Source organism: Pithys albifrons, chromosome 13, assembly GCF_047495875.1.
Source record: "Pithys albifrons albifrons isolate INPA30051 chromosome 13, PitAlb_v1, whole genome shotgun sequence".
Lineage (NCBI taxonomy): Eukaryota > Metazoa > Chordata > Aves > Passeriformes > Thamnophilidae > Pithys > Pithys albifrons.
This window is the reverse complement of record NC_092470.1, coordinates 5,382,509-5,400,794: the sequence shown is the minus strand read 5'-3', so window position 1 is coordinate 5,400,794 and position 18,286 is coordinate 5,382,509. Positions and strand designations below refer to the sequence as shown.

The 18,286-nt window shown below is 50.7% G+C and overlaps 1 protein-coding gene across 1 annotated transcript in view; it reads right to left on the bottom strand.

Annotated features, from left to right (window-relative positions):
* HCN4 (hyperpolarization activated cyclic nucleotide gated potassium channel 4) overlaps positions 1–18,286 on the bottom strand; it is a 95,675-nt gene that overhangs the window by 12,014 nt on the left and 65,375 nt on the right. The window contains exons 4-7 of the mRNA XM_071568447.1: positions 15,643–15,861; positions 3,646–3,792; positions 2,196–2,436; positions 290–454 (exon numbers count right to left, since the gene is read on the bottom strand). Of these exons, the coding sequence (XP_071424548.1) occupies positions 290–454; positions 2,196–2,436; positions 3,646–3,792; positions 15,643–15,861 (772 nt within the window). The remainder of the gene's footprint in view (positions 1–289; positions 455–2,195; positions 2,437–3,645; positions 3,793–15,642; positions 15,862–18,286) is intronic.

The window sequence follows — 18,286 nt, the reverse complement described above, 5'->3', positions numbered from 1 at the left end:
TCAAAGGGACCTTAAAGCTCATCCAGTCCACAGCCACAGCTTCTCTGGGCAATCTGCACCAGGGCCTGCCCACCCTCACAGGGAACAATTTCTTCCTAATAACTAATCTAAACTTACCCTCAGTAGGTTTAGATTATGGGGCATCTTGAGGGAGCTGAAGTCAGACAGGGAGAGACAGGCTGGGAACTCCTTTGGTTCACAACTCCATCAAAGGAACGAAGGACCCAGCCTGGCAATGGATGGGTTGCCAAGGCAGCAGGTAAATAAGGAGACTCACAGCTCTACTCACCAATCCTGTCCAGCCTGTCCAGTGCCACGGTCTCAAAGGCCCTGCGCATCATGGGGTACTCCTCCAGCACCTCGTTGAAGTTGTCCACGGACAGGGAGTAGAGGCGGCAGTAGGTGTCGGCGCGCACGCTGGCCGTGCGCCGGCCCCGCGTCAGCAGGCAGATCTCTGCAAGGACAACAGGGCTGGGACAGGGACAGGGACAGGGACAGGGCACAGGGCACAGGGGACATGGGACAGGCACCCCCACCCTGCAGGGAGCCTCACACCCAGCCTCCTCTCCAGCTGGGCTCCACCTCCCCCCCACTGAAAACAGGGTCAGTGCTGATGCTCTGCCTGTGCACGAACATTTCCAAATACCAGGGGCTCGGTTGTGGCAGCTGCTGCACACAAGTGCACCTCGGGGATTCTGCTGATCTAATTAGCCAGACAAGTTTTGTTATGGTGGGTTATCAAAGATACCATTTGTGCATTCTGGCTGGAGGAACTGTCTTTCTCCAGCTCCTCGTGGGCACTGGGGGCACAAGGTCAAGCCGTGCTCTCACTGAAGCTAATTCTCTCTAGATTTGTAGTAAAGGCTCTGTGCTGACCTGTGCCTTTGGTGCCTGGGTGTAATTTTGATCTGCACACCTGGAACATTTGTCTTTTCACAATTTTCAAAGATTTTTGTGGATATACCACAATCTTAGAATGTCAGGGAAAGCTACATTAATGGCACCTATCAGCTCCTGGAGTATTTACACTGCAGTCACCCCCTTCTCGGAGGATGCTCAGCTGTTACAGAACAGAAAGCCCTTGACTCAACCATAACTCCTCAAACACTCAACAGAGAGCTCCCAAATCCTGCTTTTCCACTTCTTACAGAGAGTATGGGCAGCTTAGACAGGCACTTCAAGACAGCTGGTGTGACCTAAAGCCTGACAGCGCTCTGCTCTCTGTGTATGTTGGGTGTGAATCCACCAGCAACACTCTTGGCATTCACGCTAAGTCTACCCCAAAGAGTTGTGTGTGTGGTATCTAAAACACATGGAATGCCACAGGCAATTTCAATCCAGTCTGTCAGTCAGGGTATCCTGGCTCCAACCCTGTAACTCCAAATCCCAGCTTGCTAGAGGCGTGCAAAATCCTTGTACTCCAGGTAGGTGCAGACAGGTTGTTCCATGGGAACTAAGAGTAATAGGAGTGTGGGCAATGCATGATAGGGATTTTTTAAGAGAAAAAGCCTCACAGAAGGGAAGGCAGGTTTGATTCTCCTCCTCTTAGCAATTCATTAATGGTGGCACGTTCAGCCCTTGTACCAAAACATTCATCTACTGCCTCTCTCCAGCTGTCTGAGCTCTCCACAGGGCTCTGACAGGAGAAGGGGCTTTATGTTACTTATAAGAGCAATACCCTGCATCTTTCTGACCTCATGCTAGTCCCAGAACTCTGCTGCTGACACATTTTGCCTGCCTGCTGAACTTCATGACATTTTGCTGAGCCACAGGCTGGGGAGATGATGGACTATGTTTTTTCCTCCATTATGTTTATCCAGCACCTCGTGTAGTAGATGCCAGACAGCAGGACTAGGATACTATAAATGTGCCTGCAGATTCGAGAATGGGCCATTTTTTACCTTTAGGTTCTCAGCTTCACTGATCTGTCAGTATTTGGGGGCAAAAGCAAATGAACCTGCAAGAACAAACCTCCCTTTTTTGTTTAGTTGGTATTTATTATCTAAACTCCTGCAGTGCCCACGGGTCCCAGTCACATCCCACTGCACCATTTCCTCTGTAGGAAGCTGCAAGGCAGGTGAGGTGAGCAGAGATGGAGGAGGAGGAGGTGCCTGGGCTACCAGTTCCACGTGGTGCCACCCCTGTGTGTCCAGGACAATTCAGGGAATGTGTGAGAACAGCAACGGGTGTCGCACCTCCAAAGTAGGATCCATCAGCCAGCTTGGTCTCCTTGTTGCCCTTGGTGAGGACGCTGACCACGCCGTGCTGGATGAAGTACATCTTCTTGCCGATGGTGCCCTCCCGGATGATGTAATCACCTGGCTGGAACACCTCGAACCGCAGCTTGGTCAGCATGGACGTCACAAAGTTGGGGTCTGCGTTGGCAAACAGCGGCATGGAGGCAACCAGCTTCCGGCAGTTGAAGTTGATGATTTCCTGACCGTGGAGTGATGCCAACGAGAGAGGGAGGGAGGGGGGGGGGGGAGGGGGAGAAAAGATGGGACAGGGAACAGATAAGACACATGTATGTTTAGTCATGCAGATCCCCCACCTGACCTGTGCATTATAAAGTGGGGGAAAAAAATGCCGTTCCCTTGGTGTGGCTCCCCCATTGCAGGCTGGAAGGGGCTGTGGATGCTCAGAGCTGGAGCTGGCAGCTCCACACCCTGCTCCACTGCCTTCAGCCCTGTGCCTCCTCTCTGAGCAGGGACAGCACTCCCAACCTCCCCAACACACACAGTGTTCCTCTTTCCACAGGAAACCTTGGACTGTGAGAGGTGGAGAGCACTGGTGAAATGCTGCATGAGAAAGCCCAGGGTTCCTCTCTGGGAAGGTGTCATAACTCACCCTGGCAGTTCCACGTTCTCTGCTGCCCTTGCTTGTCAGTGAGATATTAAACTGCACAAATGTGCCGATGCGCTTGGAGAAAGAATTATCCCCGGCAGATTGGGACAGTGTCAGGAGAGGGGAGGGAGAGGAGCCACCAGTCACTGGGGCATGGGTTGGATCATCAGCCTTGGCTGAAGAAACCCCAGCTCAGCTGTTCAGCTGTCACACAGCAGACGGGCTGTGCCTCTCCTGTGGCTCGGTGTCACTCAGGGGGTGTGACAGCACAGGAGCTGCTCTGTGTGTGTCAGCTCAGACCCAGAGAGTGGCAGAAAGTGATACTGAGTAAATCACCTCAGCACAGCACTCCCCAGGCACACAGGGAAGAGCATCTGTCTTGTCCTCACTGGGGGTTTTAGAGGGTTGACCTTTGAGACTTCAGCAAAACTAGTTTTAAAACATGGCTGACATTTCCTCAGCTCTTCTCTCTCCTGTGAAGGCACATTACAGGGGGAGGAATACAGAAGGACAACACCTTCTAGAGCTTGTGGGTGACATACCAGGGAGAACCTGCATTCCTAGGCTTCAGCTGGGGAGGGGGGCTTCTGTAAAGACCCCTTTGATTTGTGGGCCCTGCTAGAAGGCTCCTCCTTCCTTTGACTCTGCCTGCTGTCACAGGCAGTAGACGGGGCACAGATGAGGCCGGCACACCATGCAGAGTTTTAGAGAAACACAGAGCTTGCTGAGACACTGCCCCAGGAGCTGCACAGCTGCCCAAGGTGCCAGGACCATGCAGTGCCCCCTCCCTGCCCCGCTCACCTCTCGGAGGGGCTCGCTCAGCTCTCCCAGGATGCTCTCCTCATCAAACATCTTCCCCTGGTACCGGTGCTCGTAGTAATCGTGGATGCGCTGCCGCATGTCCGCCGGCAGCTTGTGAAAGGACATGTACTGTTCCACTTGTTTGTACTGTGCAGGGGAGAGAGAAAGAGCAGGAATTACCAGGACATGCAACACATGGTGCCTGCTCATGGGCACCACGTGCTAGACCATCCCCACATCTGCTCCCTTCATGCCAAGCCAGGCCCAGGAAGGTAATTCTGGTGCAGGAGAGAACAACTCTTCCACCCCACGGCGAGTCTTTAGGCTTGGTTGTTGTATTCCCCAAATGACAGCCCCATGTTTTAACTTTTAAACTTATCCTCAGCCAGTTACCCTGTGGAGATGAGTCCTGACTCCCTCGGTGCTGACCAGCCCAGGTTCCTGGGAGCAGAGCTGAGTAGGGAGTGCTCAGCTGGGAATCTCCTCTCAGGAAACAGCGCTGAGCAAAGACTGTCCAATCCCCGTGCAGGATGAGAGCAAGGAAAGCACATTGTGCTCCCACAGGTTTTCCACAGCACACAGCAGAGTGGTGGCCAGGGTGTGTGACCTGGCAGAGACTTGCAGCACCTCAAGGCCTCAGTGAGCACAGGACTCTCCATACCAGGGGCCACAGGAAGTAACAGAACACACCTGCCCTGGGTGAGCAGTCACAGACAAACTGAAGGACACACAGGACCAAGATCTGCATTACCTGGTTGAAGCTGCAGTACCTGTGGCCTGCTGTTCCTCCCCTCTGTGTCTGCCCTGCCATGATGGCACCTTTGCCTTCCCATCTAGGGCTGCACAGGTCCTGATTTCCTTCACTTTTCCTGGCTCCTGTTGCTCCATGCACTCCTGCTGTCTAACCTGTCCACATTTTTTAATGGTTTGGGTTTCCATTGTGTTAGAGGGACAGGGCAGGCTCTGACTGATGCCAGAGCAGAGTGTTTTCTAAGAATAAATGACACTTCCTCAGGAGCACAGGGCTGTAAGTGGGTCCTCATACCCTGAAAGTGCTGCAGGGACAAGGTGTGTGCACTGCAGTGGTCACGCTCCCTCTCACTGGTAGGAGTAGAGAGCATGATCCTGACCTGACAAAAAGACTGTGTTGCCCCTTCTCCATCCCTCCTTTCTCTCTTTTCCCTGCTAAATCCATCCCTGGATGTCCCTCTAGTGCAGCTGAAGAGCCTATTTGCTGAGGCTGTGCTGGTTGCAGCCGCTCCTGCACACCCCCTTTGCTGCTCTGGTACAGCCCGTGCTGGCCCTGCCTCGCGTGCCAACAGCTCCATCTGCACCACGGAGGGGAGGAACTGCTCCAGGAAGCCAAGGTGGCAGAGGGGATACTGGGGCTTTCCTGGCATTTCCAAAGCAGAGGAGCTGACTGTAAATATTCATGATCCCTCCAGCCTGATCAAGGTCAAGCGAGTCACCCTGGGCAGAGCACTGGCAATGAACCCTGCACTTCATTACTGGATTGCTGGGGTTCTGCAGGGACGGGCAGAATGCTGTGCCAGGTCAGAATATGCTGGATCCTGGGAGGGAGAGGGACAGGGAAAGGGAGCAGAAACCAGGGTCTCACATGTGGGCCTGAGCCCTGTGAGAACCTTGCAGGTTATGCTGGTGAATGCAGAAAGTTTGGCTCAGCTGCCACTGGAGATGCACTGCAGAGTGAGACATCCATGGGGCCTGGCAAACCAGGCATGAGACAAGCAGGACACGCACCATGGAAAGGGAATTCATTAGGCATTAGCTTTTGCTGACTCAGGTTTTAAAAATTTGTCTTGAATCTACAGAAAGTTCTACTTGCTTTAATGCTGCATTTTTGTTGAAAAAATTATTTACCAAAATTATCACTTTATACCCTCAGTTTTAGTCCTGTGCCTTGAATTGGAGCATTGACACAAGGTGCCTCTCATCAGTGCTGCCACCTCCCTGCCCCTACCCCTCTTCTCTCCATCACAAGCCCTTGCTATCCATCTTCAACTGGCCTTTGCTTCTTGGGAAGAACACCCCCATACTTCTCAAATTCACAAGCACAGGTTGGATGGGGAGACTCAGACTCTGCTTTTTCGCTACTGTACATGGATTTATTGCTTTGTAACAAAGAGCAATAAATTACTGCTCTGCAATGTCCCTGGGGCTTGTCAGATTCTCCTGCCACCACTGTCCCCAGATAAGGCTCAGAGGGAAAACAGGACAAATTTACTTCACCAGAAATAAAGGTGCTGCTTCTGATTAGAAATTAAAATCATGGTTATAAAAGAAAACTGTAAAATAAGAAACCATCTTTCTCTGTCATCGTTAACAATAGGTAGGTATCTTGTCTCTGCTGCCTTTGCTAGTGCTCCCTCCTCTCACCCAGCCAGCTGGAGGGTCTGGGGGCCCTGAACTCCTTTGTGTAGAGTTGGAGCCAGCAGAGATGCTCAGAAATGAAAGCATCAGTCCTTTTTTCTGTTGATAAACTGAAGATTCATGTGGGCTTTTCCCCCTTTCCTTGGAGCTGCTCAGCCAGGGTGAAGGCCCCGCTCCTGCAGGGTCAAGTACATGGCACCATGCACATCTGGCACTCTCTGAGGCCACCCATGCCCCTTTCTGTGCCTTTCAGATGTGGCCAGGCCCTCCCCCAGTCCCTTTCACCTCCTTCCTCCCTCGTGCTTGTCTGCTCAGTCTCGCACTTGTCTCCATGTCCTCAGCCTGACCTGTGCTCAGAGATTAGTGGCCTCTCTGAGTTCAACTAAAAAGACTCATTTAGGAATTATTTAAATCTCTTTGAAGACAATCAAGTCCATTTAAATCCCAGCTCATTTTCTTAAGTCTGTTTTTCCTCAAATAAGCCCTCGAAGGAGGTATTAATATATCAAAAGGAAACCATTTAGCTGAGTGTTTTGCTTCTAAAACAGGCCACTTTCCCTCATTGCCTCACCACTCCCCTCCCCTTCCACCAAAGCTCAGATCACTCACAGTCCAAAGGCAACTAAATATTATTTTTAACTCCTTCCATGCCCTCAATCTCTGTCATGAATCCTCTCTCTGACAGGAATAAATCACTGGCTGAAGATGCTCAACTATTTCCTTGCCCTAGTTCTGGTTCAGGCACATGGTGTGACTCTTGAGGTGTCCTGTGCAGGGCCAGGAGTTGGATGATCCTTGTGGGATCCTTCTGGCTCGGGAGATTCCGTGGTCCTATGATACTGTTGGCATCCTTCTAGAAATAGATGAACTCACTGTGGGATCGGGTTTAATTTCAATGTCAGTCTCCACATCTGGACTCCATGGAAGTCACCAAGGGATGATGCACTTGTGCAAGGAAAAGGAGGCTCCAGCAGGGCAGTGCATGTTCAGTTCAGGGAAAGATTATAATGTCCTGACAGAATTCCCCACACTGGCAGGACATATCCTGGGAAAGCGGATTAAGAGCCACAAGAAGCCCCTCTGTCCAATGCTGGGACTCTCCCAAGTGGATTTAGTGCTTCATGAGGAGAAAGATGGAGTTGTGGGATCCACCACATGGAGGGTCTGGATGGGACACAGATCCATCTCCATTTTATTTTCCCTGACCTCTGATTAGGAGTAAAACAGTGCAGCTCCCCAGCATTAGGTAATCATCAAGACCAAATAAATCCTGAGTTCTGGGGTCCTTTTTGTCTCTTAAGCCATTCACATTCCCATCCTCAGGATTTATTCCACATCTTACTCAAAATGATCGAGACACCCATTCTCCTGCAGTCACAGGAGGACTCCAGCAGTGAGTGTTTAAGGGAAGAGAAGTTCTGTTAACACACTACAGTCACACTGACACTTCTGTTGTGATCTTTGCTGGTTTTATAATTTTTTACTCACTTTTATAATTTTTTCTCTTCCTTCTTCCTGAAATTCTGCAGAGATCTGTAACTGGTGCAGGCTAAGACAGCTTATGCTGAGCCTGTGGGAGGGGAGGACAGCTGGGGTGGCTGCATGGGAGAAACTGGGGGGGATCAGAGTCTGGTACAGGTAAATTGCAGCAGGTTGTTCAGGAACCAGTGGTTATTTCAACACCAGTTCAACCAGAACAGCTCAGACCACACTGAGCACAGCACTAAAACTATCAGTGCTACTCTTGCTTTTTGATTAATGAGCTAAATTTAAACCAAATCTCTCTACTCTTCAGCTTTGGAAGCAATTTGTTAACTACCTCCATTCTGCAAAAGCTTTCTGTGATGTCCTGGCTCTGAGCTCCTCCAAAGACTGGGTTAACCTCTGTACCAGGGCACTCACTCACCTGGCCACCAGAAGACGACTTTTCAGTGCTCAGGCATTGGAATGGGCTGCCCAGAGAGGGGGTGGATTCCCCATCCCTGGAGGTTTTTCAATTGAGCTTGGCCGTGGCACTGAGTGCCATGATCTGGTAAAGGGACTGGAGTTGGCCCAAGGGTTGGACTTGATGATCTTGGGGGTCTTTTCCAACCCAATAAATCCTATGATTCTGTGCTGCATGTCACCTGCTGACAAACCTGGGACATCTCACCCCTCCTGCCTGTTCCCTTCAGAAACCACCTCACCTGCACTCAGGCTCCTCACCCCTCACTGTGGTACAAAGCCCATGGACGCCAGCAGAAAATTCCCAGAACTGGTTCCCCACTTTCTATCCAGCATTCATTACTCCCAGTGCTGTTCACCAGCACCTGTTCAGGCAAGGATTGTGCTTCAGATAATCCCATTTATGGGCTGGGAGGTGGCAACAGACTGGGTAGGGTCACTAGTGAGCCTGATGAAACCCTTGTTTACCTCAGGCACCTTTGCTGCCAGCAATGCAAGTGTCTGCTCCCTGCAGGGTTCTGAGGGGAGCAGGTCCAAGAGCTCTGGGACAGAACTCTCTGCATGAAATGCTGTGGGCAATGCCCTCTTTGTCTGCTCTTACAGGTGCTCAGGCAAAAGGTCTGATCCTGTGCATCCCAGGAAAGTGGTGCAATGGTGAATGTACCATGTACAGACCTGCTCATCCTGGCTATGGAAAAAGCCTGTTTTCCCTGGATACCTCCAGCCTGGGAGCAGCACCTGAGGAGAAGATCTTGCTGGGTTTGAGAGGTAAGTCACTAGTCCAGCACAGGGCACTTTTGAACCTGGTCAATCAGTCCCTCAAAACTCAGATCACAGGATATTTTGGATGTCAGGTCATGCCACTGAATCCACATACCTGGAGTGTGGTGTGGGAAAGGGACTGACAGTACTTTCATCAGAAGAGCAGAAAGAGGGAGGTGAGGTAAAACCTGCCACCAGACAAGGGCTGGAGATGGGGAAAAGGGAACAGTGAGTGTGTGCAATTGGAAATGTGGATTGCTGGGAGCAGCTTCTGCCAGGAGAGACGGCTCGGCGGGGAGGCTTCGCGCTTCCATGGTGAGCAGTTTATTTATTTATTTACAGTTCAAGTGCCAAAATGAATTACAAAACTGATAATGAAGTTTGAAATCCCACACTGGGATCCAAGGACTGCTGAGGCAAGAACACTTCCCTTTCCATGACAACACAGGCAGCCCCTGTGCGTGCACAGACACTGCTCAGAGCAGGCTCCCACCAAGGGGCTCACACAACAGAACTGTTTGTCTGACTCCAACTCACAAAGTAATGTCAAAATCTGAGCTGTATCTGCAGCACCTGACACAGCAAACTGAGATGTTCTACTACTTCAAAATAGGGCTTCTCTTAGTAACACATGGGCAAACCAAGCTCAAGTTCACCAGTGAAGTATTCCTCTGCAAGAACAAAAACTACTCCACCCCGGCTTTGTTAAGGCAATTTGCACTGCAATTCATTTTTAAAAGAAACCATTAGGTTTTCATTCAGAAAACATTTCCATAACTGGCCCAGGATTCTTTCATGAAAAGAACTGAATAACCTTTAAACACTTGACACAAATTTCTGATTTTCTGGCTGAGTCGAAAACTCATTATTCAAAACACCCCACTGCCTATTTCTTACATTCTTACATACTGACTCTGCAAACCAGTGAAAAAACCCTGATTACAGAATAAAATACCCTGAGGCAGTGCTGAGACTCCAGGCCCAGGCACATCAGAGGCTTAGAGACACAATCAATAGAGTACATCATTTATAAGCCTTGTTATCAAGCCCAGATGCTTTGATTGACAGCAACACGGGACATGACAATTCTCAGGCCACCTCTGCACAGACTGAGGTAACACAACCAGGGCAGTCATGACAGGATGAAGCAAAGGCTCTCCAAGCTTTTTCCAATTAGGAAATTTGATTACACTTTGCATTTGATTAAGTTTTCCAAACACCTTTAATTTCTGAAGTGCTGCACACTCCCTGCCCTCTCCTTCACACACATTACCAGCAGGGTACTGGGGCTTTGCACCCTTCCTGACATCAGAATGGATGGTACTCAGGAGGGGACTTCTACAGAACCCCTCTGAACTCTAGGAATGTGAGAATGCCACCTGGGAACCTACAGGCATTGGTGACCAATCCTCTTGGGAATGTCCCTTCAAATCCTGCCCAGACTGGTAATGAAGTTTCCCACTGACAGCTTTGTGGCAGGGCAGGGGTGGGAATTCTGGCAGTCTCTGCCCAGCTCCAGTCTCAGAGCAGCTGACAGGAGTTTGCTCCATGTATCTGTGCCGTGCTGTCCCTGAGGCAGCCCTGGCTAAGCCAGCCCTGGAGCCACAAGAATTAATGCAGCTTCAGTACAGGGCTGTGCTTGGGTTAATTAGCTGGGCTTGAGGGGAAGTGGAGGGGGGGGCTAATCAGCAAGGGCAAGTTGCCAGACTAATGTAATTATCCTGCATCCAGGACCCCAGCTCGGATCTCTGCACCCAATTCTCTGCACACACCCACTGGAGGCAGCTCAGAACACCAAACCAGCCTCAACATCGAGGCAGCTGTGAAGCCTGAGGGCTCCTCTCACCCGGTGCAGTGTGTCTGGCAGGTTCAGGTGAGGAAGAGGAGGAGTAACTGAGGCACACAGCACTGCAGCTCCTGCCCACACCCTCCTGGCTTTTCTGACCCACTGTCAGGGGTGTATCTGCCCCTCAGCAATCAACAGCACTTGGAAGGTTTTCCTCCTGTGGATTTGTCTAAATATTCTCAGGCTAATCAAACATGGGACCTCCATGGCACCCTGGAGCTGTGAGCTCCACAGTTTCATTATGTACCATAAACCAGCCCAAATGACTCCTTAAACCTGCTGCCCAGTAACACTCTCCACTGCTGGTCTCCAAGAAAGAAAACAGGCTGCCTGAGCCCAGACAGACTCTGAGCTCTCACTGCAGGCACAAGGGCAGTGCCTGAATTCCCCTCCAACAAATACTGGTCCAACATCTCCAACAGAGATGGAACTTTCCAGTTGTTATACCTCAGCCGTTAAAATGACTAAGTTTTCCCCAGTTACTCTTTGCTGAACTCAGGCTGAGATGCTGACAGTTGGATAAAAAAGTGCTTGGACAGCCAGACCATGGGATAGAGTGTGGGAAGAAGGGCTGTGCTGATGGCCGGGCAGGGCTGTTTCAGGAACTGACAGGTGATGTCACCAGTGCTCTGCAGAATTTATTAAGTGACTCTCGTCAGTGTTACCTGCTTGTCCCCTTGCAACTATGCTGCAGCACGTGCTTCTACAGAATACTGACAAGTGAATATGCAAGGATCTGCCCAGTTTCAAGATATATTTTAAGAACAAGAGGCTCTGGATAGACTGCTTAGGGAGGAGGAGGAGCAGGGCAATGAATGTGGAGAGCAGAGAGCTGGAGAGTGCCAGTGTAGCACAGATCTTGAGGAGAGATGAGGCTCTGGAAGGAGAGATGAGGGCTTTGCTGGGCTCTGCAACACTGACAGCAGCAATTCCTGCCTCCCATCAGTCACTCCTCTGTGTGTACCTGGGGAGATGACAGGGAGAGCCAAGGCTCCCTGCACGATGCCCATCACTGCTTGCATCCTGCTGGGATGGGGGAGAGGAGCGTGAGTGCCTGAGTGCCTCTGATCTGTTCCAAGGAGTGTGGCTGCAGAACAGCATCATCACCCTCCCCAAAGCCTCAAGGTTACAGAGTCTGCTGAGGAGGATGAGAGTGCGTGGGGGCGTGTGTGTGTGTCTGTGTGTGTGTGTCTGTGTGTGTGTTTGTATCTGTGTATGTGTCCGTGTGTGTGTCTGTGTGTGTGTGTCTGTGTGTGTCTGTGTCTGTGTGTGCTGTGTGTGTGTGTGTGTGTGTGTGTCTGTGTCTGTGTCTGTGTGTGCTTGTATCTATGTGTGTGTCTGTGTGTGTGTCTGTGTCTGTGTGTTTGTATCTGTGTGTGTCTGTGTGTGTGTGTGTGTGTCTGTGTCTGTGTGTGTGTCTGTGTGTGTCTCTGTGTGTGTGTCTGTGTGTGTGTCTGTGTCTGTGTGTTTGTATCTATGCGTGTGTCTGTGTGTCTGTGTGTGTGTCTGTGTGTGTCTGTGTGTGTCTCTGTGTGTGTGTCTGTGTGTGTGTCTGTGTCTGTGTGTTTGTATCTATGCGTGTGTCTGTGTGTCTGTGTGTGTGTCTGTGTGTGTCTGTGTGTGTCTCTGTGTGTGTCTCTGTGTGTGTCTCTGTGTGTGTGTCTCTGTGTGTGTCTCTGTGTGTGTGTCTGTGTGTGTGTCTGTGTGTGTGTCTCTGTGCATGCGTCTGTGTCTCTGTGTGTGTGTCTCTCTGTGTGTGTCTGTGTGTGTGTGTCTGTGCGTGTGTCTGTCTGTGTGTCTGTGTCTGTGTCTCTCTGTGTCTGTGTGTGTGTGTGTCTGTGTCTGTGTGTGTGTGTCTCTGTGTGTGTGGTGACTTGACAGAAATACTAATCCACCTGAGCTCTAGAATTAGGAAAAGAAATTAACAGGAGAACCTCCAAAAAGGATGAAAATAACTTCCATATCCATCTAGTTTATTCCTCTCCTGGGCAGAAGACACTCTTCTTCTCACGTGAGCCACAGTTACTGCAGGTTGTGGGGTACTTTTGCAGTCAATCATGAACTTAGATGTTAAGGTTTGAGCTGATCCATGAACAGCTGAAGAGGGCCTTGCACCCCTTGCACCACTGCTCCTGCTCATGGATCTGCTCCAGCAGCTCCTGCACCTGCTGGCACTCACTGGGCTCTAAAGTAGCTAATTCAACCCACTAAACCAGCAGAAAACTAACCTGGAAGAAGTTATCAGCTCAGTGAAGGTCTGGAAAGTATGAAAAGCACAGCTGAGAATAGTGTCAGGGAACACTGGGTGAGAACAGGTAGGTGGGGCTTCCCCCCTTGGGTCAAAGCTGTCAGATTGACTGAGTTATAACATGGAACTGCATGTGACTTTGGGAAATGTTTCATCAAAATCCTTCAGGATGGACCTGTAGGGGTGTTCTCTCACATGTGGCAAACAGACACCAGTCTTGGTGCAAAGATATTGTGGAGTTTGACACCAGTCGGAGGTTAAGAGGTCAGCTGCTGACTCTGTGACCATAACACACCCTGCAATGCAGGATGGAAAAGACAGGTCCCTTCTACCTCTGCCTCTGGGACTGGGAATCAAACAGTCCCTTCAGAGTGCCACATCTAGAGGGCTGTCCTGAGTCAGAGCTGTTCAGGGGGGGCCAGGGGCAGACCTGCATGGTGGCTGTGCCACCTGCAGTGCCCGTGGTGGGGCGAGTGCTTTGTGCCACAGGGGACTCCCCAGTTGTGCTCAGGAAACCTCAGCACTCCACTGGTTTGAAGGGGGCAACCTCCCTCTCCAAATTCTCCATGGTTCCCACCACCCCATCTATCCCATCCAGCCTCCCTGCTCTGCAGAAACAGCAGGGCAGGAGGTGAGATGGTATGGGAGGAGATTTAGACAGGACAGGGATTGAATGTCCAAATGCCCAATGAATCCAAGGCAGAGGGAGGCAAGCCCTGTTCCTGAAGCCAACAGACAGCACAGCTTGGCTTTTATTCCTCTTCTCAAAAGCCCTGTTTGTACAAGGGAAGAACAAGTTGGTTTGGCAGAGGTCTAGACAATCTGAAACCTCACCAAAACCCACTCCTGAACCTTGGGGGTTACACCAAGCAAAGCCTCTCAGCACAGTTTCCAGCTACAACCTTCTCCTGGGTGGTGTTTGTGTTGCTCCTCTCCCTCCCCACTCTCTCCCCTGTTTTTGGCTATTCCCAGAACAGCTACCACAGTCCCTGTAGGCTGAGCTGTGCTGAGGAGGGAGGCAGAGCCCACAGGTGCCCTCAGCAGAGGTCTCTCAATTGCTGCTTCTACCAATCGACCTCCAAACTTGTTGAGATTCTCTATAATATGCTTCACCAGGCACTTTGTCCCATGAGGACTGAACTAAATTGAGTTGCAGGGCTGCAAATCACGAAGCAGCCTCATTTTAATCATGGCTATTCAAGTGCTAAGGAATGCAGAAAGTAAATACATATTTGTTTTTAGGCCATCATTTGTCCCATTTGCAAGAGGAAAATGAATGTATTCAATCCCTGAGGCTTTGATCCTATGAGAAAAACTTGGGAAATTAACCTGCTAAAACCACCACACAAGAAATACACCCTTTGTGAAATCCTCTTCCTGCTGCTTTTGTCACAAAGCTCTTCTCCTGGATCCATTAACCCTTTCACTCACATCTCCACATTTTAATATGGCTTTAACATTCCACACTGCTCCTGCCACCCCCACTGCAGTCCCTGCTGCCTTCCTGGTGACTGGTTTCCCTGAGCACTGACTGGAATCCAATTTCCAGGGACAACTTCTGCCCTTGTCTTCAGACCTGGCTTGAGACAAAGCCCAGAGTGCCCAGTGCTGCAGGTGTAACCTTGGCTGCTCTAGGCTGGCCAGGTGGTTGGATTTGCAAATCAGTCCTTGACTTCTCTGCTACTTCAAACACATTTGAATAAACACTCTGCATCCAGAGATTTGATCAGCTTGCATTCCTAGTGCTGCAGTGTCCTTCTCTTTGGCATGCCTTGCTCTCCATTAGAATTAGTCTGAGCTGTAACAGAGGTAAAACTCTATACAAAGCCCAGTGTTCTGGATGCCTCCCAGTCCTCCATGCTCTTCTCCTGGGCTTTCTCCCTCTTTTGGCTCCAGCTGTGGTTTGGTATATTCCCTATTCTTAAAGCATGAGTCAGCCCCTGGTCATCTTTGCTCTCCCTCTCTGCATTGCTCTCTTTCCTTGGCCCAGTGTAATCCCCGTGTCTGAAATCTGTTCCTAGACCATCCCACCTCCTCCCTGGACATAAAATTCACCTGGACTGTGTATGCTGACCATAATTTCCCCAGCTGAATCACAGCTCTCCTTTCACCTACTCTGACTGTACCTGGAAAGATCAGAATAGGACCAATTTCTCTTCTTTAACTCCAGATCAAATGTATCCATCAGACCCTGACCATAACACCTCTTCGCCCATGGCTTCCCCAGCCCCTCTAATTGAGGGAAGGTGCATTTTTTGGATGCCCTGACAGTCTCACAGATTCACAGCATCACCTTGAACCCAGCACTACCCGTGGCTGTGGTGGGAGCCTGATCAGCTGTGACACTTCTGTCTGTGCCCTCCCCTCTGCAGTTCAACAACAGTGCCATTAATTCCACAGCTACCTGGGGAACCTGCTCCGAGCTCCCGAGCTTTGATCTGGGCTTTGGGGTTTGTTCTGTAGCTTCACTCATGAGCACTGAAGTGAATAATCTGGATACTTTTAAAGAGAGTACTTGCAAAACAAAAGCTGCACATTCTGGAACATTCACTTGGGGTTTGAAACAAGATCTTGGAAAGGAAAAAGTGACTTAGAATTTCAGATAGCAGTGACATTGACAACGTTGCTCTAAAAAGACAGGCAGAGACAACAAGAATCACGCACTTGCATTACTGTTGGTCATCTGATTTTGCCCCGGTTTCTTCCAGAGGTCTGTCTGAGTGAATGGATGGGGATGGATGGCCAAAGAACCGCAGCACCTCCGAGTCAGTGCCCACCACAGGGGACTGCTGAGCCCAGTGCTTACCTTCTCCTGGTACTGGCGCCGGGAGGAGTCCAGGGACTGGATGAGGGCGGTGGCGTGGCCGATGAACATGGCGTAGCAGGTGGCCCCCACGATCATGCTGAGCATGGTGAGCCACACGTCCGACATGCCCACGGGCGCCTGCTGCCCGTAGCCGATGCACAGCATGTGGCTCATGGCCTTGAACAGGGCGTAGGAATACTGCTTCCCCCAGGAGTCGTTCTGCAGAGACACAGGCACAGCATTAGCACTGGCACACGGCACTGGGCACCTGGACACGGCACTGGGCACCTGGACACGGCACTGGGCACATGGACATGGTGCTGGGCACATGGACATGGCACTGGGCACATGGACACGGTGCTGGGCACATGGACACGGTGCTGGGCACATGGACACGGTGCTGGGCACATGGACATGGCACTGGGCACATGGACACGGTGCTGGGCACATGGACACGGTCAGAAAGGCACAGCTGATGTTAAACCCAAAAATCCATGTTCAAACCACTCCACATGTTAACAAGCAATTTAATTTTGTGATGGCTTTGGAGAGCTTGGCATGCTCCACTTGGAAAAATAAGCACAGGTTTAGTCATCTAAGATTACCTACTCTGGCCAGGGTTCTTCCAGATTCCATGTACTCTTTCCAGCAAGAAAGTCAGACAGTCTGACATGTTGGTAACCTGGGATAAACTGAGATGATGCACTGGGATATTTTCACAATGACCCACGTGTGGGAGGAGGAACTGAAGGAAGTGATTACTCCAGTGGGAAATGGACTTTAACAGAGAACTGGTAAAAGACTGGTAAAACCCTCCCTAAGCAAGGTTGCCAGCAGCAAGACCTTAGAGTGGGGAAAATCACTCCCCAGCAATTTAGGAAATGGCCAGGATCTGTGGTCATTACCCGAGAAGGTGGGAAGGGCAGAAAATTAAGCTGATAATATCCAGACAGCAAGTTCTTCTCAGTGTAAAATGGGGCTTTTTTCAGGGAGCTGAGACAACTACAAATGGTCTCATTTGAGAGCAGCAATAACCTGCCAGGAGAGGCCAGTGGAAGGCAGAGCCTCCTCCAGGACACCTTGTGCTCTGCCTCTGCAACTCACACAAGCAGCACCTCAGCAATTACATCATGGCACTGGGAGAAAAACCAGCATAAGATTCATGATTATTCTGATTAGCTTGACTTCATGGAACAGCTCAAGGTACATTTGCTGTCCTGTGGGTATTATCTGCCAGCAAGTCCTTGCCATAAAACCTTGTAAAGTAAATGCACTGTCATCACACATTGCTCTTACAAGGCATGTGAAAAATGCCCCTGCTACGTGACACTCATTGCAGCACGTGACCTGTGCACTCCTCAGCCTTCTCTCTGTTCCTGGGAAGGTGTCAGTGTTATGGATGTAGCTGAGCAGACACACGCACCACAGCAACTCGGAAGGTCACTGCACAGAAGGCCTGTCAAACTGCCACTTGTGTGACCTCCACTCAGCAGCCTCAGCGCCAGTGGGAGCCCTGGATTTACTGGGCACCTCTTGGAGGTGTCTAACTGTGGTCACCTGGGCAGGAGATGACCTCTGCAAACAGCTCTGAGAGCCACTGAGGCAGGTGGAAATTTTTCAGTAATCTTAGGGGTGGCAAGCAGTGTCAAAGCACAGCACTGCGGGCTGGGAGCTCTGGCACAGAGCTGGGACCCCTGGAGAGAGCTGGGACCCCTGGAAAGAGCTGATCCTGGTTAGGAGATAAGCAGGTGGACAAAGATAGGCAATAGTGTTACCGGCCCTATTGTTACATTATGCAAGACAGGCCTGATTCACTCTGCAATAAGAAGGGCAAAGCCACTCCCGTGACAGGGCAGCAGACACAGGAGAAGCTGCACATTCACAGCCCAGGAGAGAGTGCTCCCTGCTCCCTGCCGGCGCCAGCCTGTCTAGGCTCACCTCCTAACAAAGCAGGAACCTGTTCCCCTGGAAAAAACTACCCTTGAGCCAAGAGAGAGGCAAGAGACAATGTGGCCATTGGTGACTGTTCCTGGCTGTGCAGCTGCTCGGGTGTGTGAGGAGCTGCAGACACCAAAGGGGAGCCACGAACAGGTGGGGCAAAGGGCTGTGTCCAGGGCAGCAGGAAGGGTCTGGCCATGGGGCTGCCTGAGGTGTAAGGGCCCAAGGAGTGAATCCTCTTGCTCCTTTGCCTCCATGTCTACACTGTGGTTCCAAGAGTCCTGGCCAAAGAAGGGGAGGGAGGGAGGGGGGCTCTGTTTTCATCCCTCTGTTTTTGTGTCATTTTGCAGCCCCACTCCTGATCCACGAAGGCACCAAGCATCACAGAGGTCACATAGCCATCCCTGCACCCTCACTGCTAATATTTCCAGGAGAGACAGCCCTTTCCCTCAGCCCTGGAGTACTGGCAGTCTAAAGCCATGGCTCCTGCAGTTAGAGAATGGCAAATGCTGTAAATCCACAGCTTTATCCCATCTGCTGTCCTTCAGCAGGGAAGTTGGAATCCTGAAGAGACTTTTGCTTGAAATGGTGCACCATCTGTAAAGGTGGGCAGCACATTCCCAGCTGTGCTGGGGCAGGTGGAGCAGTGCAGGTTCCTGTCCCATCCCTTCCCTGTTAAATGACTTTCTTCCCCATTTCTCACTGG